A 27,070-nucleotide genomic window follows, 5' to 3' on the forward strand; every position below is an offset into this window, starting at 1 on the left:
ATGAGGACGGTTACCAGCCATATTGCACCATCTACCAGGAAAAATTAGGGGCAGGCACCCTTGATCGACCTAACTGATGCTAGTCGGCATGGTTACCAGTCCTTTTGCACTGCCCCATGTGCCAATAGGCTGATGATGACAATGGATATCAGTCTTATTGCACCATCAGCCATCCATGGCAGGGGGTGAGCAAGGATGTTGGTGTTGAGTGCTGCAGCATCGTGTCTATCTGCAGCATTCAGTAAAGATAGGGTGACATGTAAAAGAGTCAAGAGAGGATTGTTTTCCCTTTCACTTCTGGGGGTGGGTGGGGGGTTGCGTAAATTGCTGAGCTATGCCCTGACCCACCGCGGACACTGTGTTTGTCCCTAGAAGCATTTGGAGCTCAGCCAAGAATGCAAATGCTTTTCAGAGAGACTGCAGGAACTGTGGGATAGCTTGAGTCCTCCAGTCCATGAGCGTCCATTTGATTCCTTGGCTTTCCGTTACGCTTGTCACGCAGCAGTGCGCTGAGTCCCTGCTATGGCGTCTGTCTGGAGATTTTTAAAAAATGTTTTTTAATTCGTCTTCTGTAACGGAGCGCTGATAGAACAGATTTGCCTGCCCTTACAGCGATCACGTACGCATGGTCCATGCGGGAGCTCTTTCTTTATTTTGATTTTTAACTGCATCACCACACGTGCTGATCGGAGCTCAACGCTGGGCAAACAGGAAATATTCAAAAGTTCGCGGGGCTTTTCCTGTCTACCTGGCCACTGCATCCGAGTTCAGATTGCTGTCCAGAGCGGTCAGTGGTGCACTGTGGGATACCGCCCGGAGGCCAATACCGTCGATCAGCGGCCACACTAACCCTAATCCGATATGGTAATACCGATATTAGCGCTACTCCTCTCGTTAGGGAGGAGTACAGAAACCAGTTTAAAGAGCCCTTTATACTGATATAAAGGGCCTCTTAGTGTGGACGGGTGTGGCGTTAAATCGGTTTAATGCTCCTAAAACTGGTTTAAACGCGTAGTGTAGACCAGGCCTCTCTTTTCCTCCTTCTCTTTGCTTTTTCAGTGTGTGCTATAATTAACTTTTCTTTTTCCCCATTCCTCAATCTAATTTTCTCCATTTGTCATCCTCTCCTTCTGTTTTCCCCACTAAAAGCTCCCTTGTGGGCACTTACTATTCGGAGAATTTATTACAAGAAATTGGCTGGAATTTTGTGGCTCTTGCGATCTGAACTGTTTCAAGGGAGTTGCTCCTGTTGAGTTTGATCCGTTAAAGGGACTAGGGTGCACAGCTTTTGGCTATAGTTTTTTTTATTTTTGTTTTTTAAGGGCTTGATTCAGAAACGCACATGTTTAAACTGTTCCTATTCAGGGAAGTATTTAAATACATGCTTAAGCGCCCTTTCTGAATATGGATTCTTTCCCACATTGTGATCTTGGTCTCTGGAACCTTTATTACTGATGTTGATACACGAGAGAGAAAAAACTCAGGTTGGCTCTCAGTTGAGGTTTAGTATGCAGCACTGGCAGTTAGAACAAACATCTGATTACTTGTAAACTAAATACTTTTAACCTGGAGTCACTGAGAGAAAAAGATGTGACCCCCAGAATCCCGTTTTACAGAGTCAAATTCTTGAAGTAGTACTGCACTGTTAGATTGAATTTCCTGTCTTCTGTTGCTTTTGTCACAATGCTAACATTTTAAAGATATTTTAATAAGTATAATTTTATCTCCTTATTTACAATATTGCTGATTCACAACTATGATCTATCAGTAACTTTTTCTGGAACCATGACTTTAATATGAATTTTAGCATTAGTTTTCTTATCCATTTTATTTTTTATAGACTGAACCTTTGGTGACTGCACTGCCAGAAGAGAGCCGGTCTGAGGGAAAAATAAACTTCAAGATGTACAGGAAATATTTTGCTGCTGGAGCAAACTACTTTGTAATTTTTATACTTTTACTTCTAAATATTTTGGCACAGGTAAGATATCTGATGGATGCCACAGATAATAAAGAATAGATTTATGTTTTGTGTTTACATTAACATTGTGTACTGAACAGCTGTTTTGATGTTTAATGAAAAGCTTTTGATACATGATGCTCTTATGTATAATCATGTTAATACTTGGCAGTATACCTGATCAAATCTGATAATATCTGAATGTGGTTTCTGTAGTTTAAATTTGTACTCCGATGGCACATTAGGGTAATAATCCTCAGTTCAAAGTCCTACTGATCAATTTAAAGCACTTTTGTGTTGTATAATTTATTTTATATTGCCATTCCTTACAAATTGTATCCCACTATCCTTCTCAGAGATACATAATGTAATTACTAAATTAAATAAAAATAATGACAGCCATAGATTGCATTTGAGGTATAGCTATGGGAGAAAATGTGTTTTCAGTTCAGAACTGAAATATGCTGTATGGCTAATGAGACAGAGTGATAGAGGCTGTTCCTGACATAAGAGCTGCAGAGGAAAAGAACTCCTGCCAACAGACAGAAGATTATGGAAAGAGGTCAGAGGCTGTCGTTTACCAAGTAGAAAGAGTAGGGAACAGGAAATAGAGGAAGACCATATATCTGAGGCAAGCTGGAGCAAGTTTGTGAAGGAATTTTTACCAAGGAGAACAATTTTGAACTGTATCCTGAAGTGAATGGGGAACCAGTGAAGTTATTTTGAAGATGGTATGATGTGGACTTGTTACTGTGTTGTGGTGAGAAAGTTCAAAGGAATTTTGTGGAAATGATTGGTCTTGGCTTCAAAGATAAGTTTGAGGAAATAAGAGAATTTGCACAGGGTCCTTGAATTGAGACCATCTATGTTTGGGAAGATGGTGAACATGATCTGATCTCTCTGGGTAGACCTACAGTATTTTAATTGAATTGAGCAGAGGTAGATTTTGAGATAAATTAAGCTCTGTTACAGAGCCTGTAAGATCATAGTCATCTCTGGTTGGGGAGTTCTTTTCAGTTTTTCCTTCCTTTTAACATTGTGTTCCTAATTATCTCCTATAAAAATAGAGTTCTGAACTGATAACATCAGGAGTTGGCTCTTAGGCCTGTGAGCATATGTACTAAGCAAGAAGCAGTTTGGGATGTCTACAATAGGGAGTTTAGGAAGGGAAAGACCCAGCCCTTCGCTATATGAATTAACATCTGTTAGAGAGAGTTGTTATGGCTGTTTTTTGTTGAACGTCTTGCTTTCCCCTTGTTTCACCATCATGCAGTTCTCATAACCAGGTAACTTCTTACCTTCTGGAGACTGAGGGTTCTAGCTCTCCTAATATGCTCTGCAGATCACTGCTGGTCTTGGACAAATCAGCTCATGCACTTTCATATGGCTGCCTAGTATTTGATTTTACTAACTATGCAGTGAGATGTACAACTAACTGAAGAATGAGGTTGGGCCCTAAATATATATGCACGACCAGCTCAGTATAGTATATGGGGAGGGGGTGGGGAGGGAAGGGGCAGGTTTGGGATGGGCAGCATATTTTTTTAATGACAGATTTTACCAGGGGACATAAAAGAATGGCTGAAGAAATTTAGTTCTCTAGTACTATATACTCTTTATAAATTAATGCAAATGTTTGGTTTTATTTATTCAAGGTTGCTTATGTGCTTCAGGATTGGTGGCTTTCATACTGGTAGGTTATTTGACTTCTTTTAGAGAAGGGCTCTATAATTAATAGAAAACAGTAATATGTATAGGGGAGGGGGGGAAGCCTGTTTCAAGAAATTTCAGAGTTTGTTCAACTTTCCTTCTAATCTCCTTTTACTTTATTTGTGGGAGAAAATAAAATTCTTGCAGTAAAAGTGTGACTCATAATAGTCTGTACCCATGTATAATCCATGACAGCATGAACTCAGATGATATTTAGAATTGGAGATCTTGATTGAAGTTCAATTTAAAAGTAGTAGAAGGTACATGTGAATAATATAATAAATGTACAGGGATATGGCAAACTTCAGGTATGTTTTTCCAGTTTCAGAATGATTAGATAATGCCTTGCTTAAGTGATCTTCCTGTTATATTGATTATTATTTATCTTTTGCATACATTTCTGTAGGTCAAACCAGCAAGAAAAGCTGAATGTCACAGCACATGGAAATAGTGGAATAAATGAGACTAGACATCTAGATCTTAGCTTCTATTTAGGAATTTATGCAGGTAAAAATATTTTAATCATTTGCTCAATTATACTAGAGGGTTTTGAAAGGAACACTTTAAGTAGCAGTGTGGGAAAATAGGATTTCTAACAGTGATTCAGTATTGTCTGAGCAGATTAGCAGACTGAGCCTTGTTTCCTGACTAAATTAATTGGAATAATTAAAAAAGAAAAAACTCTAGTAGAAGCAATAGATTGAATGCAGACTCCTAATTTGCTCTGTACTGGATTTTGGAAGGTAAACCAGGAATTGAGTATTCAAAAAGGCAGTCACTGTAAACTTGTGGCTATTGTCTATACTAATAGGTTTTTTCAGCTAAATCGTCAGTCATTATTTGTGTGGGCAAGAGGGATTAGAAATTGATCCTCATTCTGCAACTCTCTGCTCCAGTTTTTGTTTATATACAGTGATGGCTTTTTAAAAGTCAGGCTGGGTATGTTCCTTCTGAAGTTCTGTAGCAAAATAAAGCATCTTTGATAGGTACACAGGACTGCGGAGGAGGGAGGACAGCAGGGGAGGGGCCGGGGCGAGCCTGCTGAGCCAGGAGCTATGGGGCCAGGCAGGAATGTCCCACGGGCCACCGTAGTTTGCCCACCTCTGTAGTAGAGGCTCATGCACTAAGCTCCAGCTGTCTCAGGTCCAATCCCACGCGACGACCAGGGTCGGCGTTACACAGTTTCACGGGGCTACACAATATGAGTAAGGGTAGCAGAATCTGGCATTTTATGATTGTACAATCAAATAATTTTACAAATAATAAAGTAATTATACAGATTTAAGGCAAGATTTGTGTATGCTAACAAAATAAAGATATATTTGATATTGAAATTTTAAGATATCTCAATGATAGAATTTTTTTTTGTTTGTTTTTTTTTAATTGAAAACAATAGGTTGGTACAATGTTCATTTTACAGAAATCAATTTAAACCCCATCCCAAAAAATCTTAAAAACCAAATGCAAAAGGATATATCTAATAGTCTAATGTGATCTATACCTATTGTTACCATTTCTGAATATTTGGCAAAAGGCTATGTTTTGTTTCAGATCCTGCGTGATGTGGGGGGAAATAAATGCTACAGTTTTTCCTTCTGAACCTTTGTGTAAAACAGAGATTCAGAAAAGTAAAGGAGATGTTACTGATGTAGAACTCTAAGCCAGCAGAAGCTACTGCAAATAGCATGGTACAATTGATAGACTATATAAAGTGGTTGACATTTAAAAACTCACCATTTCCCACTGTTGCCATATAGTGAGATCTGAAATATAGCCAATTTCCCCATCCTTAGAATAGGAAATAACTGGTCACTATGTGCTTAGTACCTGTTGGAAAATGTTGACTTTTCAATAGTGACCAACCTAAGCCAAGATTATGTGTAATACTGTATAAAGAATTACGTGACAGAATGGATGTGCAAAGGATATTATACAGACTATCAGATAGTTCATGAAATTTCCTGTGGTGGTATAAAGTCATGCCTCTTTGTAAATGGTATAAAAATAAACTCTTTAAATTGACAGTTAATTTTAGGATAAATTAAGCTATTAACAAGTTTATAATAATGCTTCTTACTGGAGAGAGTATTCATCCTGAGTCTTAAGCTTTAAGATTGATTTGCTTCATGTGAACTGTCTGAACACAACTCTGAACAAAAAGGATGTAGTTTTAACCAAAATGCTCTTGCACTGTATCATTAAAGAGATAGATCTGTGTATATACTGTGACCGTATTTATTTGTTTAATTTTAGGATTGACGGTGGCTACCGTACTGTTTGGCATAGTGAGAAGTCTGTTGGTATTCACAGTTCTTGTGAATGCTGGTCAAACTTTGCACAACAAAATGTTTCAATCACTTTTGAAAGCTCCAGTGTTGTTCTTTGACAGAAACCCTATAGGTAAGATGAACATTTTAAAAAATTACATACTATACATCATTAAATATGATAAGAAAAATGAAACAAATGTATGGTAATCCAAATTAAGTCTTCTGATACTCACACAGTTTTGCTTTTTAAAAAGTAAATCTTCATATTTACTACTACATCATATCAGTTAGAAAGCTAGAGTTTCATTTTTTAAAGCATATTAGTAACTGACTGATCTTATTCTGGATATCTACCTAATCCTGCATTTGCATATGCAGACAGAAACTGTTATGTTGGTATTGCACACTTATCTACCAGTTGTATTACTAATTACTTGATTTGTGAACATAAGTTTAAGTTTTTCTGGGTGTAACAAGTATACGTGCATTTTTGTGAGGGAATCTGTAGTGTCTTTCACTGGAAAATTGACCCTAAATATTATTTGTGACTGGCAAAGATATGTACAGAGATTATTTTTAAAAATCTATTTAAACTATGGTATAGTGGTGCAAAAATGTGTAGAAACAACAGTTTGGACAGTGACTGTAAAAACAACTCACTCACACACCCAGAATGGATAGAAAACAAAACTATGCAATTTAAAAGATAAAATCTGGGTTAGTATCCTTAAATGGAAAAGGGAAAGGTGTTCGAATGCAAAGTACACCTGATAAATTTGTAATGTGATTGTAAGATTTGAGGAGGGGGAGAAGTGAAAGGAAGCGAAAGTGAAGCAGAGTGAGGAGGAGTGGGGAAAGAAAATACCAAGAGGAGACTCACTGGTCTTTGAGAAATGGAAGGATGATGTGATGTGTTCCTATAGTGTTTTTTCTGTTATAAAACACATCTTCCAGGTTTATGAGAACAAGTCTAGATTGCTGTTAATTGAGAGAATTATTATTTTTCCTTTGCATAAATGTTCATATGAAGTAAAAAGCAGTGGATGTGAGATTATAAGTGCAGTAGATAGCCATAGTACCATTTTTGAACATACCTCTGTGCATGTCTAAATGCATGTTATGTCTGTGGGCCAACATTATGGGTATGTGGCAGTCTAGGCTGGAAGGCTCGAAGAGAAACTGTATGCTCAGCTAGGGGGCTGGTGAGTGGAGAGCTGGTGCTCAGTGGAGCAGGATATATCTGTTTGTGTGATGCCTGTTGGAGCTGGTCATGAGGAATGGCAGGACCAACCAAGGGGGATATCACCAGATATGCAGCATTTCCCCCTTTTGAAGTGTTTAACAAGGTACAGTAACCCCATCTGAGGGGAGATGTAATCATCTTGTAGTAAGCTCAATGAACATAATTTATTATAACAATCTCTAGGTCATATCTATGGGATAGAATTAAATAGCTGCCTACAGTCTGCATTACTTACCAGTCTGCTTTATAACGTACTTTGAAACCTATAGATAAAAAGTGAGATGTAAAAGATCATTATTTGTTTTTTAACAACAGCTATGCACAGAACAAATCCACCATTATCACCCAGATCTCTCTATGGCTTTTACATGGATGTTTCCATTATCAGTAGTTATTCTATGACAGAGGTCGGCAACCTTTCAGAAGTGGTGTGCCGAGTCTTCATTTATTCACTCTAATTTAAGGTTTTGCGTGCCGATAACACATTTTAATGTTTTTTAGAAGGTCTCTCTCTACAAGTCTATATATTATATAACTAAACTAGTGTTGTATTGTAAAATAAACAAGGTTTTCAAAATGTTTAAGAAGCTTCATTTAAAATTAAATTAAAATGATCTTATGCCGCCGGCCCGCTCGGCCCACTCCCGGCCTGGGGTTCTGTTCACCTAAGCCAGCAGCGGGCTGAGCGGGGCCTGCGGCCGGGACCCCAGCTAGAAAGGGTCCGGCAGCCAGAACCCCAGACCGGCAGCGGGCTGTGCGGGGCTGGCAGCCAGGACCCCAGACCGACATTGGGCTGAGCGGCTCAGCCCACTGCTGCTCAGGGGTTCCATCCACTGGCTCCTGCCAGCCGGGATCCCAGCTGCCAGATCCGCTCACCCCGCTGCCGGTCTGGGGTCCCGGGTCTGCCCACATACAGTGGGTACCTACCTTCTCCCTGGTTCTGGCCCATTCTCTTCCTCTCTCTGCACTGAGCTGAGGGTGGGAGTGCATTGAGCACAGGGCTGGGGGTGAAGGGTCTGGCCAGGAGCTAGAATGAAGGAGGAGGCTCAGGGTTGGGGTAGGAGATTTGGGTGTGGGGGCACTTACCTGGGCAGCTCCCATTTGGTGTGAGGGGTGCAGGTGGGAATGTGGGGGTGAGGGGGTGCAGAAGCTCCCGTTTGGTGCTCAGGATGGGGATGTGTGGGGTGCATGGGATGTGGGGAGGCTGGGGATGTGGGGGGTGCAAGAGTCAGGGCAGAGGGCTGGGGGCATGTGAGTGGGGTGCAGGTGTCAGGGCAGGGGGGGCTGAGTATGTGTGGGGGTGCCATTGTCAGGGCTGGGTCGTGGGGGGGGATGAAGGAGTCAACAGAGGGCTGGGTGCGTATGAGGAAGGTACAGGGCTCAGAGCAGAGGGCAGGGTGTGTGTGTGGAGATCAGGGCTCAAGGCAGAGGGTGACTGCCCCCCTCAGAACTCCCAACCCCCCCGCTTTTTGTCCCCTGACTACCCCCTCCTGTGACCCCTGCCTCTAACTGCCACCCAGGACCCTACCTAAGCCTCCTTGCTCCTTGTCCCCTGACTGCCCCCCATGGACCCTACCCCCTACCTGTCCCCTGACTGCCCCGACCCTTATCCACACCCCTGCACCCAGAAAGACACCCCCCCCCCGACTCCCATGCCTATCCAACTGCTCCCCGCCCCCTGACAGGACTCCCAGAACTCCGGATCCATACAACCCCCCCCTCGCTCCCTGCCTGCCCCAAGCCCTCTCCACACCCCTGCCTCCTGACAACTCCCCCCAGAACTCCCGACTCATCCAGTCCCCCCAGCTCCTTGTCCCCTGACCACCCCCTCCAGACACCCCTTCACACTAACTGCCCCCCCCGAACCCTCCTTGCTCCCTGTCCCCTGACTGCCCTGACCCCTATCCACCTCCCACCACCTAACAGACCCCGAGACTCCTATGCCCCATCCACCCCCCCTGCTCCCTGACTGCCCCCTCCAGAGACCCCCCCCAACCCCCCCCCAGGATACCACCCCCCCATCCAACCCACCCTACTCCCTGTTTCCTGACTGCCCCCACCATTTATCCAACCCCCCCCCCCCGGCCCCGGACCCCTTACCATGAGGCTCCCCGCTCATCCGGAGCCTTACCGCCACGTGCGCAGCCCCGCCCTGCGCGCGCGGCGGCGGCAGGGCTCCGGATGAGTGGGGAGCGTCTTTCCCTCCCCGTGGAGCCAAACACTGCCCCATGTGAGTGCGCAGCCCCGGCCCCCAGAGCACTGCGCGCGTGGCGGCAGGGCTCCAGGGGAAGGCAGGGGAGGGGCCGGCGGCTTTCTGCGCTTGGCCGGATGCTCCAGCCCGGGAGTGCGGACCCTGCGGCTTGCCACGCCGGCAGGATTTTTAATGGCACACTGGAGTCCTGGCAGGCCCCAGTGTGCCATTAAAAATCGGCTCGCGTGCCGTCTTTGGCATGTGTGCCATAGGTTGCCGACCTCTGTTCTATGATTTAGGAATAATTTCTGTGTACATCATTCCTTCTCCTACATCATTTGCTAATGGTAGCATATCAAGATATTCTTGTATTTTTGCACATCTTCTTTCTTTCATTAAGAAGGCATATGAAACTCTGGTTGTTCTTATTCAAAGTTGCTGCAGTCAGCAGTTCTGCAATTTAGTGCTGAGCACCAAATCTGCACCATCTTTCAGTCATCTGGAAAACCTTGCATCTTATTTTAGATCTTCACCTTAGGGATTCCATTTTGCTATCAATTCCTATGCAGGTAGCTTTTGAACTGGAGCAAAGTTTGCCTGCGTCAAAGATGTCTCCATTTATTAAAAGAAGTGCCTTCTTATTTATTTATTTATTTATTTATTTTATTAAATAAAAGAACTACAACTTTATTTTGAAAGTACTGTGTTGCTCTTGTAATATTATATTTACACTGTTATATGCACCAGTAAGGACGAGATTGTAGTAACGCAGAAGTTAAGGAATTCATTGTTAACGTCCCCACAGCAATCTTAACAATCTCTTTACTTCTCTGTTGTACAGTAGGATCATTCTTTATATGATCACTGAAAATATAAGCAGTAATACTAAATACAAGAGCCAAGATTTTGAAAATGGTGGACTAAATTAGGCTCCTAAATCCAGTTAGGCAACTAATAAGTGGTTTGATTTTGCAAAAGTGTTGTGCACCTAATAGTTCCTGTTAGGGCTAGTAAGCAGGGCTAGGCAAGTGACATTGGAAAAGGCAAAGAGGTGATGAATCATGACACGTCCATCAGCTCCCAGTGGTATATCTCAAATCAGGTAAGATGATTAATGGGAACAATGTTTTAAAAATAATATTTTACTGATTAACTTACGACTGAGATATGGGGCCTGATTCTCCTTTACATGAAAACCCATTTAAGCTGCTCTGACAGTTCCAGAAGTGTGTAAAGGTATCTTGGTATAAATTAGGAATGATTGAGGTAATCTGGAATAATTTTGGAAATTTAGATGTCATGATGTTTTAGGAAATAAAAGAAACAATAGAAAAATGTGTTGTGTTTTTAAAAAATATTATTTTAATAATGAAAATAAAGGTTTTTACATAGGCAGAGTCTACCATTATGTAATATGACACATATGTAAAAATCGATTGTTTAAGTGTGTTACTTATTGGTAACATTATTGGAAAGCACCTACATCCTATATTCCAAAGTGATTTAGGGTATATCTACACTACAAATAGACATTGTGGTTCTAAGGGGATGTTTAATTGTGGTGTAGCCGTTTGGGCTCAGGCTGGAGCCTGGTGGGTCCCAGCATGCAGGTTGGTTTTTAATTGCAGTATAGACATAACATTAGGAGCCTAAGTCTCATTGCAAATAGACTGAAGTGCCTAAATGACTTAACATTTCTGAAAATTTTACTCTTCGTGCAGAAGTGGTGATTGGAAATTAGGGCACTGAAATTCAGTTTTAGCTGTGGATCTCGACAGACCCCTAATTATGGAATCATCATAATAATGTTTGATTTATATGTGATATTCCATTGTTAGGTTTCAGACTTGATTATGTATTGCTTGTCTATATTGGTTAATACTTACTTGCATTCTTTTAAAGGAATATACAAGTTGTCTTTTGCTCTTCAAACTTCCCTCTGCGCCTCCCTCCAGATACCAGTGTGGGAGCCTGAACATGCATTCCAGGTTAGCTCTTAGGAGGAAACTTAGGACATTTTCCACTTCATAGTGAATGCTTCATATGTTCCACTTCATTTGTTCTCCAGCATGAATAAAGCCTCGCTCTCTTTTGCAAGTCTAGCACAAGAGGGCAGCATGATCTATTTTATCCTGGTCTAGTATTACAACAGTTTATTAGAAAAATAACAAACTGCATCTGGTCTATTTTTAGAAACAATCTTTCAGCATTGGACTTTCAATTTTTTCAATCTATAAATTTGGCAATAATATGGTTCTGTGGTATTATCTTGATTATATACAAGTATAATATTTTCCCTTAATTATTCTCACTGTAAGTTCTCTGCCTGCCTTCTAAGAGATTAGAGTTCACAAACTGTGTAGTCTTGTCACCAAAGGAGGCGGGTAACTTTATGGATTTTACCTATTTGCCTCCCATAAGGAGGACTCTAGCAACACTTCTGTTAATTTCTTTTTCCACTTGTCTGTAAGAAACATTTGTCATCAAATTTGACAGAACTCTGGGTTAGACAGGAGTGACTGTTTAATTGAGAGCTCCTACTTTGAAATATAATTTCATAGCTTTTAAATAATTGTGTTTATTTTTTCTGTTTCTTGGATATTGTGGGCAGATCTCTCTCTCTCTCTCTCTCTCCTTAGAGAAGGGATGCTAGTACTTGCAATAATGTTTAGTTTTTGTGGATAGTCTACATAATTTGTCGGTTTAAATTTAGTAAACTGAAACCCCCTGCTGCCATGTTAAGTTCCATAGGAATGATTCATATGCATGAATTTGTCCAGATAAAATAGGAACCTGTTTTCCCCCCAAAGCTCTATCTAGAACCAGAAGCACTACTGAGATGTACACAAAATTTTCTAAATCTTTATAAACAAAACAAACAAACAGACGCTTAGTCTGATAAGCTGCGACTAAGCGTTCAGTCTTTTGGGTGCTTCCATGCCAAACTTTTTGAGATTCAGGCATAATTATCATAGAAAGAAATAGTCCCTTACCTTTACAGCCAAAAATGATTTACCAGACTGAAAGCTACTAGCCATGAGGCAAAAGTAAATCCCAACTATAAATGTGGGAGATAAAATTATAAAAGAAAAGTGATTTTATAATGCAGTTTATTTTTTTCTGTGGCATAGATTATTTAATTCTGGTGTTAATAAATCAACTGATGAAACACTTATAATTTGACAGAGAAAGTTTCTTTGTAGGATGAAAAGCATGTTCATCAATACACAAGTGCCTGTCTGTTTTATTTGAAAGTTGAAAGTAGCTTCAAATGGGAAATGCTGTTAAAGTATTTAAACATATGATATTTTCAACAAGCATGGTATTTCAGCACTCTGAAAATTACAGCACTGATAATGGGGTTAAATTATAGCTCTATCAGTTGGATGGCAAAGCTGCTTAAGTTAGTGTACTTTAATCTATGCTTGTTCACACAAGTGATTGTGCTGAATAAGTAGCATGCTTAAACAAGAAATACTAGTCTTAAATTCTGTGATTTATGGTAGGTGATGTTTTGACATATGGGGCAAGCAGTTTATAAGGCTTCATGTTAAAATATTTCGCTAGTGTTATCGTTCGTTGCTGATAAAATATTCAGTAGCAATGCTAGAAAATTGGTTATATGCCTATATGAGTGGAATTACTCAATTGGTTTCCTTTTATAACAAGATATATTATATACTGGGTTTTTAAAATAGTTTTTTGATGTTTCCTTGTGATCAAGATGAACTTCAAGGAACTGTGAGTAAGGATAATAGCTATTTGACAGCTCTCTTAAGTTGAATATTTTTCATATTTGCTCAAGTTCCACAGGCTTTGTTTTTTCCCTCTGTGTGCCAACTTTAAAAACATATTCACGTATACACAGGTTTGTTAGTTTATGTTCAAAGGAAGGAGTTAGTCACTGTAAGACAACCTTTATTATAAAATAAAAACACACACTCCTTTTCCTTGTTAGTAACAACAAATGTGAGTCATTATAAAAATGACAACACAATAGATGCCATCAATCATAAAGATCCTGAACAACCACATAACACTCTAAATATTATTTTTGGGTGTTTGAATGGAACTGTTTGTAGTTTAAAGTAGGTGTGGTAATTAAAACCTGTTTGTTTGCCGCATGTTTTTTTTAAAAAGGTTTAATGTTTTTGCATATAACAATGGTTATATGTACTTAGTCTTATCAGGGTGTGATATTAAATGATATTACATGGGAGTTGTTCACTTACTGATAATAGTCTCATAGCTTTTGTTACGAATTTAAATAGCCTTACACTCACGTATATTTGATTACTATTGTGATTCTGCCAATCACCTTGATAAAGTTGGTTACTGTAGGAGTAGTCTAAGGTTAGTAAATATTACACCAGAATTTTCATTACATTTATTATCTATTATCATAAACTATTTCATCTTTATTATTATTTTTCTTTGTAATAATCATTCGCTGAAGCTCAGTCAGAAGCTGATAATGAGACAAGCCTTTGCAGTTTGTCAAGTTGCCATTCACTCTATTTACCCTTAATGTGTGAAATAAAATTAAAATATTATAAAAGCTGTTTAGGAGAATACTGCACATTATTTGAAACAGAAATAGAGCGACACTTTGTGCTTGCTGCCACTTCCAGTGTCCTGCTTTACTGGCAGTGTCCTGCTTTACTGGCACAAGATTTCAAGTCCCTTCACAGAGATTTTCCATCTTCCTCACAGTAAGATCCCATGCAAAAGAATGGCCTGCTGTGAATCTCATTTCTGACCATATGCTGACCTGCCCAGATACTGCAATTCTATGCTGAAGCAGTCAGAAAGGCAGCCGTTCCATCTCAACCAGATGTAAAGGGATAGGGAGAGTTGCTGACAAAGGGAAAGAACCTAATTAAAAGTGTTGAATTTAGAAGACTGAATTAAAGTCATTCATGAATGTGGCATGCAGAAAAGTAGAAGAGGAGTTATGCCATGGTTATAAACAGATTCAGGACATTTTAACAACTCACCACAGGTGGGAAGGAAACATTGATGGTTCAGGGCACTTTCAAAAGGAAAGAATAAGTGATAATATTAGTGAAACAATGTGTGAGTGATTTAAAACTGTAACACTGAAGACTAGCCCAGTTAGTGTGACCCCACCATAAAATACGGCTTTGGAAATAGACAAATTGGTAGACAAGTATGGTTTGAAAGCTAGTAATAAGTGATCTGAGGGATGCAGAAAGTATTAGTCTAGTTGCTTAAAAATTGTGGGAGGCTTCTAGGATTGTTGTGAATTGGAAACAAAAGAAAGAGCATGCAAAAGTCATTCTGTCTTGCTGTTTATGGACAGAGCCCTTGGTCACAGCTATAGGAGTCTTTGAAATATGAAACCAAAAAGCTTCCAGGAAACTGCACCTTGTGTTTAAAGTCGTATGTTGGGATAATCAAATTACTAAAAACCTTCTGTCAGTGTTTAATGTCATTTCTAATTGATAAAATGAGTACAATTTAAAGCACAACATCGCCTGCAGAGACGTCAACCTGCTGGGTGCTGTGAACTGAGCTGCTGCAAGTTGGAATGAACTGAAGAGCATTACAATTAAAAAAAAGTTTCATTAACAGTGCTTTTCTGTTTTGTACTGCACGGAAATCTCTCTCCCAGATGATCCTGGGTAATCTGCACTGCAGCATCTGGATGAGTTAATTAGTCTCATACCAGACTGTAAGCATCTAGCAGATTATGCAACAGTTGAAGATTGTTTCTCTGCATATGAGGTTCCTGAAGAAGACTGGGATGAAAATACACTTCTCAGATTTACAATCCAAAATAAAAATATCAGTAGAAGATATGAATGAAAATTGGGATGATGCTATATCTAAGAGGTACATGTGGCCACCACCCAAGTGCAAAAACCCTGCTTTTGAGAACCCAGGAAAACGCACCTGGGAATTCCATCCTGTGGGGTACCCTCAAGCCTTTCACACCCCCCTCCAGGGAAAAGCTGAGAAAGAAAAACAAAGGAAATCAGTTGTTGCCACCAACTAATTAAACAACATATGCACAAACCTCTTCGGGCACAAAAATTCAATCCTGTTTTTTAAAAAGGGTAAATTTTATTAAAAACGAAAAAGAAGAAAATACATTTGGAATTTAGGCTTTTTGCTAGATTTTAAAAGAACCACTTATAAGGATTAAGCATCAAAATAACTTTCTTGAGGTCCAGCTTAAAGGTTACAAGCAAAACAAAAGCATTTGGGGGTTAGCACAGAGGAGTCCACAAGCCAATAAGAAATAAAAGAAATAACCCTAATCGCGTCTTCCTAGACATTTCCTGATTTACTTACGTATCTGGGGTTTCAGATAAGTAGTCTCTAGGTATGATCTTATGGTTTTTCATACCTGGCTTAAAGCTTTCTATGGCATAGTTTTGCCCTGTTCCTGCTCTGCATCTCCTCTCTCCTGAGAACAACAATAGACAGACAAAGGGGAGTCTTGTTTCAATTTTAAAAAGTGCTAGCCTTCCCATTGGCTCTTTTGACCAGGTGCCCACGCGCTTCCTTTTACCTGTGCATAGCAGTGAGACTTTTTAACCCTTTACAGGTAAAGCAAGTAGAGAACAGCTACCAAGAGGGATTTTATAGCTAACTGGCTGGATGGGTGTCCATAAAAGGAAGCTATCTCCCCTTCATTTATCACATATGGCTTTGTTTAATTTATTATATTTTAAGAGTAAAAAACATAAGAAGTAGACGTATGTTGTGCGTCTACTACAGAGGCTCTGGGAAGTGACTCCATAGCTAGGGTAGTATTCTAAAATGGTGGGGAAAATTCTCTCTAAATGTTAGGTGTCCATTTGGGGTGAAATTTTACACTAGTGTAATTTTTATCCCCTTTTGAATTTTCTATGTATTTTTATTTGGTTTATCATATTTTTAATAGGAAGCATTTGAATTTGGTCGTCTGCAGAATTATTTTCCTTGGCAGTCCTGTTTTATATTGTTGACCAATATCTTTTAAAAAAGATTATCTAGCTATGCAAAACTTGGCAGGGGGTGTCCCTTGAAAACAACTGGTGGAATCAGAGTTTTTAAGATATAAAATGGTGAGTTGAGGATCATATTTAACCATTATAACAAAGCTTATGCACTGTGCACACTTGGTGGGGCAAGGGGCTTGGATGCTCCCAGGGCTAATGGGTTTATCTGTGGGGGAGTGTGTCAGGGTCTGCATACAACCCTGTTTGGTAGGTTAATGAGTCTGGGTGTGCACAATATCTTCTCAATGATGAACTACATGTTTCTGTGATATTTTATTCTATAGCTAAGAAGGACTCATGAACACCTGATGATTAAGGCTGTCATGGATAGGTCACGGGCTGTGGATTTTTGTTTATTTCCCGTGACCGGTCCATGACTTTTTTACTAAAAATACCTGTGGTTAAATCTTGGGGGGGAGGGGCGTGCTGAAGGAGCATGGGGGGGGACGCTGCTAGGGGGGTACTCGGGGGCAGCGGCACCAGCTGCCTGAGCCACGGACTGCTACCAGGGCCAGCGGACCACGGCTGCTCCGGCTGGCCAGCAGGGGACCGCTGCCTGGGGCCAGTGGACCATGGCTGCTTTGGCTGGCTGACTTGGCACTGCTTTCCAGGCCAGCAGACTGGGGCAGCTCTGACCAGTCATGAACAATGAGCCAGGGGATGCCAAGGACAACTGATGAATACAGTGCATGAATTAGCCCAAACTGGAGGATTTATTGGTGGCCTAGAAGAGCAGTTACCTCTAAGGGAGCCATTTGGTGGGTGACCGGTCCCTACGAAAGGGATGACATATATATGGACTCCACTAACTTGGGGAAGTCCTTGTGCTGGTGGGGATCTTGTGTGCTCCAGATCCATGAAATTGCTTGAGGCACATGAGTCCAGCAGCACCTCTACGTTGGTGTCAGGTATGGCAGAGTGCCAGAGTTGGAGATCTATTGGATGCTGATTGGCCATCACCAAGATACAGTGAGACAAATGTTGGCCTTCAAGGAGAGGAGAAAGGCTCTATTGGGGCTGGAACTTGGTGTTTCCCACTTGACCGCATCTCAGACCTTGGTAGGACTGCTTGATGGAAGTGTCCTGGTTCCCATACAGTATAGCATAGGCCCAATGCCTGGCATTGATTCTTCTCCATGTTGGAGAGAATCCAGCTGAGTTTGTTAGGTTACTTGGAGACTGTCTTTGCTTCAAGCCCTGAAACCTGACAAACACTAACCCATAAAAGTAAGGAAATGAAAAGTTAAGCCACCGAGTGATTTGTACTATTTACTCTTCCATCCACAACTACATGCCTTACCAGTGCCACAGTTACTGTACCTCAGACAATACACCTCAATCTCTACTTTCCCTATCTAGGAATGCCATCCTTCCATCACCATCTTTAAACTTCCCTCTGCACATACTTTTTTGCCAGGCTACCTTCTCCCAAGACAACCCTACACTACACGACTACTAGTGTTGAGGGGAAAAAAGAATCTGATGAAGTGATGTATGCAGAAAGGTAAAAAAAAAGGCCATAGTTAAGATTGGTGCATGTCTGTTGTGTATGGCAGTTGTGGTGATGATAGTGTGTTGGTAGGTGGAGAAGATAGTATTTATACAGTTAAGTGGCTTAACTTGTCATTTCCTTGCTGTTTTCAGGCACAATACTTCACAGTTTTGTCAGGCACACTATTTCATAGCAAAAATGTTTGTGTATTAATACATATAAGATAAAATATAGACCTCTGCTAATTAGTAAATAGCAAACATAAAGCCTTGTATTGTGGGGAATCTTTTTTCCATCAAAGACACCTGGTCATGGCTTCCTCAATAGCTCATCAACATTGTTCCTTAGTTGACTGGAAAGGTCACAAGAAAACAAACACAAAGTACTTTCTCCTCCTTGGCCACAGCATTCTCACTCCATAAATTAAGGACAACATTTAGATCCCAAAGCTGGGTTCCCCACGCGTAAGCATATTGTACCAGCATTGAGATTAGACCAAGATGGTCTCAAAATCTATGCTATTTTAATATCAGCTATTGATCCTGCAATGTGCAATTATTGCTATTTATAAAGGCCAAGAAATATACAATTAAATACATATGGCATCATCCTAACAAACATCGGTATGGTCTTTCTGATAACTCATTACACTTATTCAGCAAAACAGCCCATGGCATAAAACTTCTGTCTTTGAGTCAAGAGATTTAAAATGTACTGTCAAATTATGACTCCTTCTGTTAAAGCTATGGTGTGGGTGCGGTGGAGAAAGGCTAGGAAGTGTGGTGATAATGGGAGGCATTATGCATACAGAACAGGAGCAAATATGATGCCTCCGGTGATGCTGGGGAAGCACACTCCATAGTACTCCTTTGTATAACCATTGAAAAGATGTAGCATGGATTGTCCCCAACAGACCTCTCCAAAGATCTTCTAATACAGAGGAAGCATGGCTACAACATGTCTGGGCTGTTCAGAGCTGGTGGCAGCATCTTTCTCTCTCTCTTCCCCCCCCCCTCTCTTCCTGTTCCAAGAAGGGCAGGCAGCTACATTATTACTACATTCTTTGCATGGGAGCCCTGGATGGCTGGCAGGGCAAGGCTAGCAACCTCTCTCTAGCTCTCACAGTGCCTACACTGGAGCAGCCATTATTTGGCTCATAGCTTCATTACTAAAACTGTTTTCCCTAATTAAAATGAAGTTAGGACACTTAATTAAAATATTTTTATTGCAGGCTAGTAAACTGAAGGTGCATTTTTCTAAAGACATTGGTTGCCAGGGAAAACAGGTGTAACTTCTAAATGTCAAACTGCTAGATGATGATATAGGGACAGTTTTTCCTCCACAGGAACATCTCACGTACAGGATGAGGACACTCCAGATTTACTCACATAGGAAAACAGCCACCATCCCTTTTTTAGGACTTTCCCTATACATCTTTTCCTTTTCACATCAGCGATAAACACCCCCACACCCCCACCCCCAAACCCAGTCAACCCCAAAATTCAAACATCCATTCCATCTCTGTGCTAGTGCACTTTTTTTGTGTGATCCCTGTGGTCTTCCTCGGAGACAATATCCTGGAGTGGCTGTTACCCCTTCCCTTAGGCTAGCCCTTCTGAATAGATGGAGTCCTGAGCATGAGGTTTTTGTATGCAGGACTTCCTGCAGTATGAGAGTCAGTGTGGAGCATGTCAGAGAAGCATTGCCCTCATTTATGGGTCCACTGGGCTTGTTTGCTCTTTCTAGCTCTACGTGGCAGAAAGGGACATGTGACCTATAGTGCTGACTATTTGCAATATATATATGAGCTTTCATGGGTGAATACCCACTTCGTCGGATGCATGTAACATCCGACAAAGTGGGTATTCACCCACGAAAGCTCATGCTCCAATACGTCTGTTAGTCTATAAGGTGACACAGGACTCTTTGCTGCTTTTACAGAAAAATTGTAATAATTTTTCTAACATTTTCATTAAAAAGTATTCATTTTAGACTTGTTCTAATAGTGAGAAATTTATCCAAAGGAATAATTTCAAAAGAGAACCAAATTCATCCTGTGAGAGAATATTGACTTGAGGTTTCTTTCTGAAGCATTGACAAGTATATTGGAGACCTTTGTTTTTGAACTATGTTACTAATGATGGCAGTACATCTTTTTTAGTGATAAAGTAAGTTAGTTTCCAGCATTGACACATACAATGAAATTTAGCATTGGCTTCAAAGTCATTCACCAAACACTGCTTATATGTATGTGTAAAAAATAACAACAACAAAACACAACCCCTCGACCCTCCCCCAGCCCGCTTTTTCATAATGATTAATCCAGTGATGCTCATTCCGTGGTACAGACTCGGGAAAATTGTTCTGCAGGTGGTCATTCTAAAACAGGTGTCAGACACATGAATGGGGCAGAAGGCAGAAAGCTTGCATTGATGCTGTATTCCATGTGTGGGCTGGACTTGAGTGTGACCTGGTCTGTTATCTGTCACCTTTCACAAGCAAGCATTAAATTCACTTATAATATTAGAAATATAGTTGAAAAAAGGGATTGTTTCCTTTTTTTTCTTTTGGTAATGCAGTCAAAATAATGTTAGTGTAATAACTAATGCTGCACTGTGTTGATATTTTTAGCCAATTGATTTTGACTACACCTGTGGCTGGATATTAAAAATGTTTGAGACACTCAAATAACCAAGCTCAGCCAATTTATTGTTGATAGACAAAGAAATATGGTGCACAAAAGAAACAGTTAATACATCATCAGTCATATAATCATAGAATATTAGGGTTGGAAGAGACATCAGTGCTTCACCACCCTCCTAGTGAAATAGTGTTTCCTAATATCCAACCTAGACCTCGCCCATTGCAACTTGAGACCATTGCTTCTTGTTCTGTCATCTGCCACCACTGAGAACAGCCTAGCTCCATCCTCTTTGGACCCGCGCCCCCCACAGGTAGTTGAAGGCTGCTATCAAACCCCACTCTTCTCTTCTGCAGACTAAATAACCCAGTTCCCTCAACCTCTCCTCATAAATCATGTGCCCCAGCCCGCTAATCATTTTTGTTGCCCTCTGCTGGACTCTCTCCAATTTGTCCACATCCGTTCTGCAGTGGGGGGACAAAAACTGGATACAGTACTCCAGATGTGGATTCACCGGTGCCAAATAGAGGGGAATAATCACTTCCCTCAATCTGCTGGCAATGCTCCTACTAATACAGCACAATATGCTGTTGGCAATAAGGGCACTCTTAACTCATATCCAGCTTCTCATCCACTGTAATCCCCAGGTCCTTTTCTGCAGAACTTCTGCTTAGCCAGTCGGTCCCCAGCCTTCACATCCCTTGCTAGCTACAACTCCAATTGTGCCTTGGCCTTCCTGATTACACCCCTGCATTCTCTAGCAATATTTTTATACTCCTTCGTAGTCATCTGTCCAAATTTCTACTTCTTCCACTTCTGGGGAAGCAGGCTCTTGCAGTATGTTCAGTTCACGTTACACAGAAGATGTGCTTTGGAAATATGCGTTTAAATTGGCTATATTTATGGTGTGGTTTCACAAGTTACAAAACATTCTATATGTCTCTAAAATTCAACTCTCCAGTTTGTACCAGTTCCTTAACTTATTGTTTTGTACCTTGCTTGTCTTTGTTTGCAAAATAGCATTCCAGTTACTGGTCCATGAAGGTATCTCCCAAACTTGTATTGGGGCGGAACGTTAATGTACTTTGTTTTTGACAGTTTTCCTGTCCCCTTATACCAAATTCTGAGTTGTTCTGTACCCAGGTATTGTGGCATATTCCAATGAATAAGAGTGAACAGCATTGTTGGAAAAACAGTACAATTCAGTTGGCGTAACCCCAAATTTATACATACAATATCCATACCATGTATTTAATCCATATGAATATGATGTAAGTAATACATATATACGTTGACCAACACCTTTAATCTATTGCTAGCAGGGACAAACATTATTTGTAAAAAGAAAAATCATGTTTTCAAACTAATCTCAGTCATGTTTTCAGCCAGAGATACAGCCCTATGAGATCAATTTCCATGGTAATAGCCATAGAGCCTGCTTTTGTTGTGTTGTGAGCTCTTGCCATTAGCTTTGTCACTTTGACCATGGCACTGCTCTCTTTGCACCCCTCTATTGGATCCAATTCTCTGTGGCGTCAAATATCAGTTCCTTGTCTTCATTTTCAAGGCCCTTCATAGTCAATCCCCATCCTACGTATCATCTCTCATTTGCTATTGAATTGTTTACACTCGCTTCTGATTGGTCCATGGTGCCAATCTCCATCTCGACTTGTTACGTTTTTCAAATAAGCACCTTCATGTCTTTTTCCATGCTGTCCCTGAAGACTCTCCATAAACATCTGCAAGCCTCCTCGTTATCCACTTTCAAATCCGTCCTCAAAAGCCCTTTGTGCTGTGTTGCCTACAAAAGACTTGACATGGAGAGTAGTCGGGGCAAAACACCCAACTGGCTTCAAGATTCAGATTGAGAAGTTTATGGAGGGGATGGTATGATGAGAGTGCTGACAATGGAATGTAACCGATCTGCGACTCCTACTTGCAAATATCTCCAAGGCTGGTGATAGGATACTAGATTGGGAGGGCTCTAAGTTACTACAAAGAATTGTTTCCCAGGTGTCTGGCTGGTGGGTCTTGCCCACCTGCTCAGGATCTAACTGATTGCCATATTTGGGTTCAGGAAGGGTTTTCACCATCCTCTGCAGCATGGGGCATGAGTCACTTGTAGGTTCAAACTAGTGTAAATGGTGGCATCTCTGTAACTTGAAGTCTTTAAATCATGATGTGAGGACTTCAGTAACTCAGCCAGAGGTTATGGGTCTATTACAGGAGTGCAGGAGGTCAGACTAGATGATCATCCTGGTCACTTCTGGCCTTAAAGTCTATGAGACAACAGTTATGCTGCTAGTGTGGTGTGACCACTATCACCAATGTTGTCTCAGTGTTTCCTTGTCTATCTGTATCCATCTGTTATCTCTTGTCTGATACTTACTGATTGTAAGCTCCTTGGGCAGGGACCATCTTTTTGTCCCGTGTATTTGTTCAGTTCCTAGCACAATGAGCTCCGGCTCCATGACTAGGACTCCTAGACGCTATGGTAAAACAATTATAAAAAATAAGCCTCTTTGTCCCAGTCCCTTGGAGAAAATGTATTTGGGCTGAGACATTCAATTGTTGTTTGAATCTCCTGTTTCAGCTGGACTATAGACACCAGTATGTCTTGAATAGAAGTGTCACATGTTAGTTCTTAAATTCAAGGTGCATGGCCCCATAATGAGAGCAAGCTAGCACTGCCCTTTTTGGGCAAATCAGAAAAATATCTCCACTTAAAAAACAAAACAAAAATACCCCAAATCTCTCCATGGTTAAAGAAGAGAAATCAGATTATATCAGTGTGTGACCTAAATTGTTATGGTAGAATACATAGCAAACTAATCCTAACAGGTGTATCCAAAATACTGTGCGAGGTAAATGTGAGGGCTCTCTACAACATGTTAGGTACATGAAATAGAGATTGGTGGACTGCTTAAAAAGCTCTTGGGCTTGTTGTACAGAAGTAAGTCATACATCTTTGGCTCTAGTTTTAATGGGAATAGAGGTTTTGTTACATTAGGCCTGGTCTACACTACACATTTAAACCGGTTTTAGGAGCGTTAAACCGATTTAACACCACACCCATCCACACTAAGAGGCCCTTTATATCGATATAAAGGGCTCCTTAAACCGGTTTCTGTACTCCTCCCCAACGAGAGGAGTAGCGCTAATATCGGTATTACCATATCGGATTAGGGTTAGAGTGGCCGCAAATCGATGGTATTGGCCTCCGGGCGGTATCCCACAGTGCACCACTGACCGCTCTGGACAGCAATCAGAACTCGGATGCAGTGGCCAGGTAGACAGGAAAAACCTCGCGAACTTTTGAATATCATTTCCTGCTTGCCCAGCGTGGAGCTCTGATCTGCACGGGTGGCGATGCAGTCCCAAATCCAAAAAGAGCTCCAGCATGGACCCGTATGGATGTGATCGCTGTATGGGCAGACAAATCTGTTCTATCAGAGCTCCGTTACAGATGACGAAATTCCAAAGCATTTTAAAAAAATCTCCAGACAGAGGGCACAGCAGGGACTCAACACAGTGGTGTGTGACAAGCGTAACGGAAAGCCAAAGAATCAAATGGACGCTCATGGAGGGAGGGAGGGGGGACTGAGGACTCAAGCTATCCCACAGTTCCTGCAGTCTCCGAAAAGCATTTGCATTCTTGGCTGAGCTCCCAATGCCTGTAGGGTCAAACACATTGTCCGGGGTGGTTCAGGGCATAGCTCGTCAATTTACCCCCCCCCTTCAGAAGGAAAAGGGAAAAAATAGTCTCTTGACTCTTTTAAATGTCACCCTATGTCTACTGAATGCTGCTGGTAGACGCGATGCTGCGGCATTGAACTGTAGCATCCTCGCCACCCCTCCTTGGTGGCTGATGGTACAATATGACTGATATCTGTCGTCATCATCAGCCTTGTGGCAGATGGTATAGTGCAGAAGGACTGGTATCCGTCCTCATCATCAGCCCATGAGTGCTACTACTTCCCAGTAGATGGTACAGAACGGCTGGTAACCGTCTTCATCATAGCAACAGGGGGCTGAGCTCCATCAGCCCCCGCCCTTCATGTGTAAAGAAAAGATTCTGTTCTGCCTGGACTATCATAGCAGCAGGATGCTGGGCTCCTCTCCCCCGCACTGCTTAATGTCCTGTCTGGACTATCATAGCAGCTGGAGGCTGCCTTCCCCTCATTTTATCTCACTAACAAGTCACTGTTTCTTATTCCTGCATTCTTTATTACTTCATCACACAAATGGGGGGACACTGCAATGGTAGCCCAGGAAGGCTGGGGGAGGAGGGAATCAACAGGTGGGGTTGTTGCAGGGGCATCCCCTGTGAATGGCATACAGCTCATCATTTCTGCGGGATCTGACACGGAGCGGCTGTGCTCTCTGGTTCTCTAGTACACTTGCCCCATATCCTAGGCAGGATTGGTTCTATTTTTAGATACCATAAAGGAGGGATTGACTCAGGGAGTCATTCCCATTTTTGTCTTTTGCGCCCCCGGCCGATCTCAGCCAGGGGCCACCTATGACAGCAGCAGATGGTACAGCACAGAAGGACTGGTAACCGTCATCTCATTGCCAATTTACAATGGCATGGTAGATGGTACAGAATGGCTGATAACCATTTCTGCTATCATGCAAAAGCAAATGAATGCTGCTGTGTAGCGCTGCTGAATCGCCTCTGTCAGCAGCATCTAGTACACATATGGTGACAGTGACAAAAGGCAAAACAGGCTCCGTGGTTGCCATGCTAATGGCGTCTGCCAGGGCAATCCAGGGAAAAAGGGCGCGAAATGATTCTCTGCCGTTGCTTTCCCAGAGGAAGGAGTGACTGACGACATTTACCCAGAACCACCCGCAACAATGATTTTTGCTCCATCAGGCACTGGGATCTCAACCCAGAATTCCAAGGGGCGGGAGAGACTGCGGGAACTATGGGATAGCTGTGGAATAGCTACCCACAGTGCAACGCTCCAGAAATCGATGCTAGCCTCGGACTGTGGACGCACACTGCCGAATTAATGTGCTTAGTGTGGCCGCATGCACTCGATTTTATACAATCTGTCTTACTAAACCGGTTTATGTAAAATCGGAATAATCCTGTAGTGTAGACGTATTAGACTTGAAACAATAAAGAAGGCACCAAAATATGCCACTCCTTTAAGAAAGGAAACCTGACTGGTATGCTTCTTCTGCAAACTCTGTTTGCATCTTGCAGTATGTCTTTCTATTTCTGCTGTAATTCCAAACACAATTCTGGAAGGAAACAGAGCAAAGAAGCACTTATTTTAATTACTGAACTCTAGACAATCCTTAAAGACCATCTAATACTTCCATCTAATTCAGTGTGCAACAGAATTTCTGTTGAGTTTTCCAAGTACTCCAGACTTAGTAAAACAAAGCCCCGTTTCTTCACAATTGTCAAATTTCATTGAATCTGAAATCCTGGTGATAGATTTAATTGTCATCAAAATAAGTCTTGGTTTCTGTAAATTGTTTGATCTCAGTTGCTTTAGAAGTGACAATATATTTTCTTTTACAGAGTTTAGATATTATTTTCATGTGGTATGTGGAGTGAAGTTTGAACCTACTAAAGAAATTATTTCATTGTTTGATTTCTGTCAGGAAGGCTTACACAAAAAGCTTAGTCTCAGATCCTTTAAAGTTCAAGCATCTGCCACTAGGGGCAAAAAATTATTTTCCTGTAGGCAGTCACCCTTCATTATAGATTATAGTGCTTCTTCTTTTAGCAGATAATCTAATTTAAACCTAAGAGATGAGTCATGCATCCTCAATAGGATTCAAATCTAGTTTAAATTCTCAGATGTTAGACCCTTTCAGTTCTTCCTGTGTCTCTTTTCTAAACATAGAAGTGGTCTTTTGGTTGTCTGTTTTTGCTGAGGAGAATAGAGGAATTGAGTGTGTGTAGCAGCAACTAATTAACATGATCTTCAAAATATTTCTGTAGTACTTGAAAACACCTAGAGTTTGTTACTAATGGATTTCCAGACGAAGGGCCCTGTTTTTCAATCACTTTTAAAGCACATAATTTAAGATCTCATCCTGCAAGATGATCCATCTGAGCAGATATCCATCTTTAAAAAAGGGAAGAAGGAGAATCTGGGAACTACAGACAGGTCAGCCTCACCTCAGTCCCTGGAAAAATCAAGGAGCAGGTCCTCAAGGAATCCATTTTGAAGCACTTGGAGGAGAGGAAGGTGATCAGGATCAGTCAACATGGATTCACCAAGGGCAAGTCATGCCTGACCAACATGATTGCTTTCTATGATGAGATAACTGGCTCTGTGGATATGGGGAAAGTGGTGGATGTGATATATCTTGACTGTAGCAAAGCTTTTGATACAGTGTCCCACAGTATTCTTGCCAGCAAGTTAAAGAAGTATGGATTGGATAAATGGACTATAAGGTGGATAGAAAGCTGGCTATATTGTCGGGCTCAACGTAATCAATGGCTCAATGTCTAGTTTGCAGTCAGTATCAAGCAAGGAGTCTGTCCTGTGGCCGGTTTTGTTCAACATTTTCATTAACAATCTGG

At 41.3% G+C, this 27,070-nt stretch overlaps 1 protein-coding gene across 4 annotated transcripts in view; it reads left to right on the plus strand.

Moving 5' to 3' along the window:
* ABCC4 (ATP binding cassette subfamily C member 4) overlaps window positions 1-27,070 on the plus strand; it is a 228,647-nt gene that overhangs the window by 98,819 nt on the left and 102,758 nt on the right. For all 4 annotated transcript variants that reach the window (XM_045009855.1, XM_045009864.1, XM_045009873.1 and 1 more), the window contains 4 exons: window positions 1,841-1,981; window positions 3,616-3,653; window positions 4,077-4,177; window positions 5,924-6,070. In XM_045009855.1, coding sequence (XP_044865790.1) covers window positions 1,841-1,981; window positions 3,616-3,653; window positions 4,077-4,177; window positions 5,924-6,070 — 427 coding nt within the window. The remainder of the gene's footprint in view (window positions 1-1,840; window positions 1,982-3,615; window positions 3,654-4,076; window positions 4,178-5,923; window positions 6,071-27,070) is intronic.

This window comes from Mauremys mutica, chromosome 1 (genome assembly GCF_020497125.1).
Source record: "Mauremys mutica isolate MM-2020 ecotype Southern chromosome 1, ASM2049712v1, whole genome shotgun sequence".
Lineage (NCBI taxonomy): Eukaryota > Metazoa > Chordata > Testudines > Geoemydidae > Mauremys > Mauremys mutica.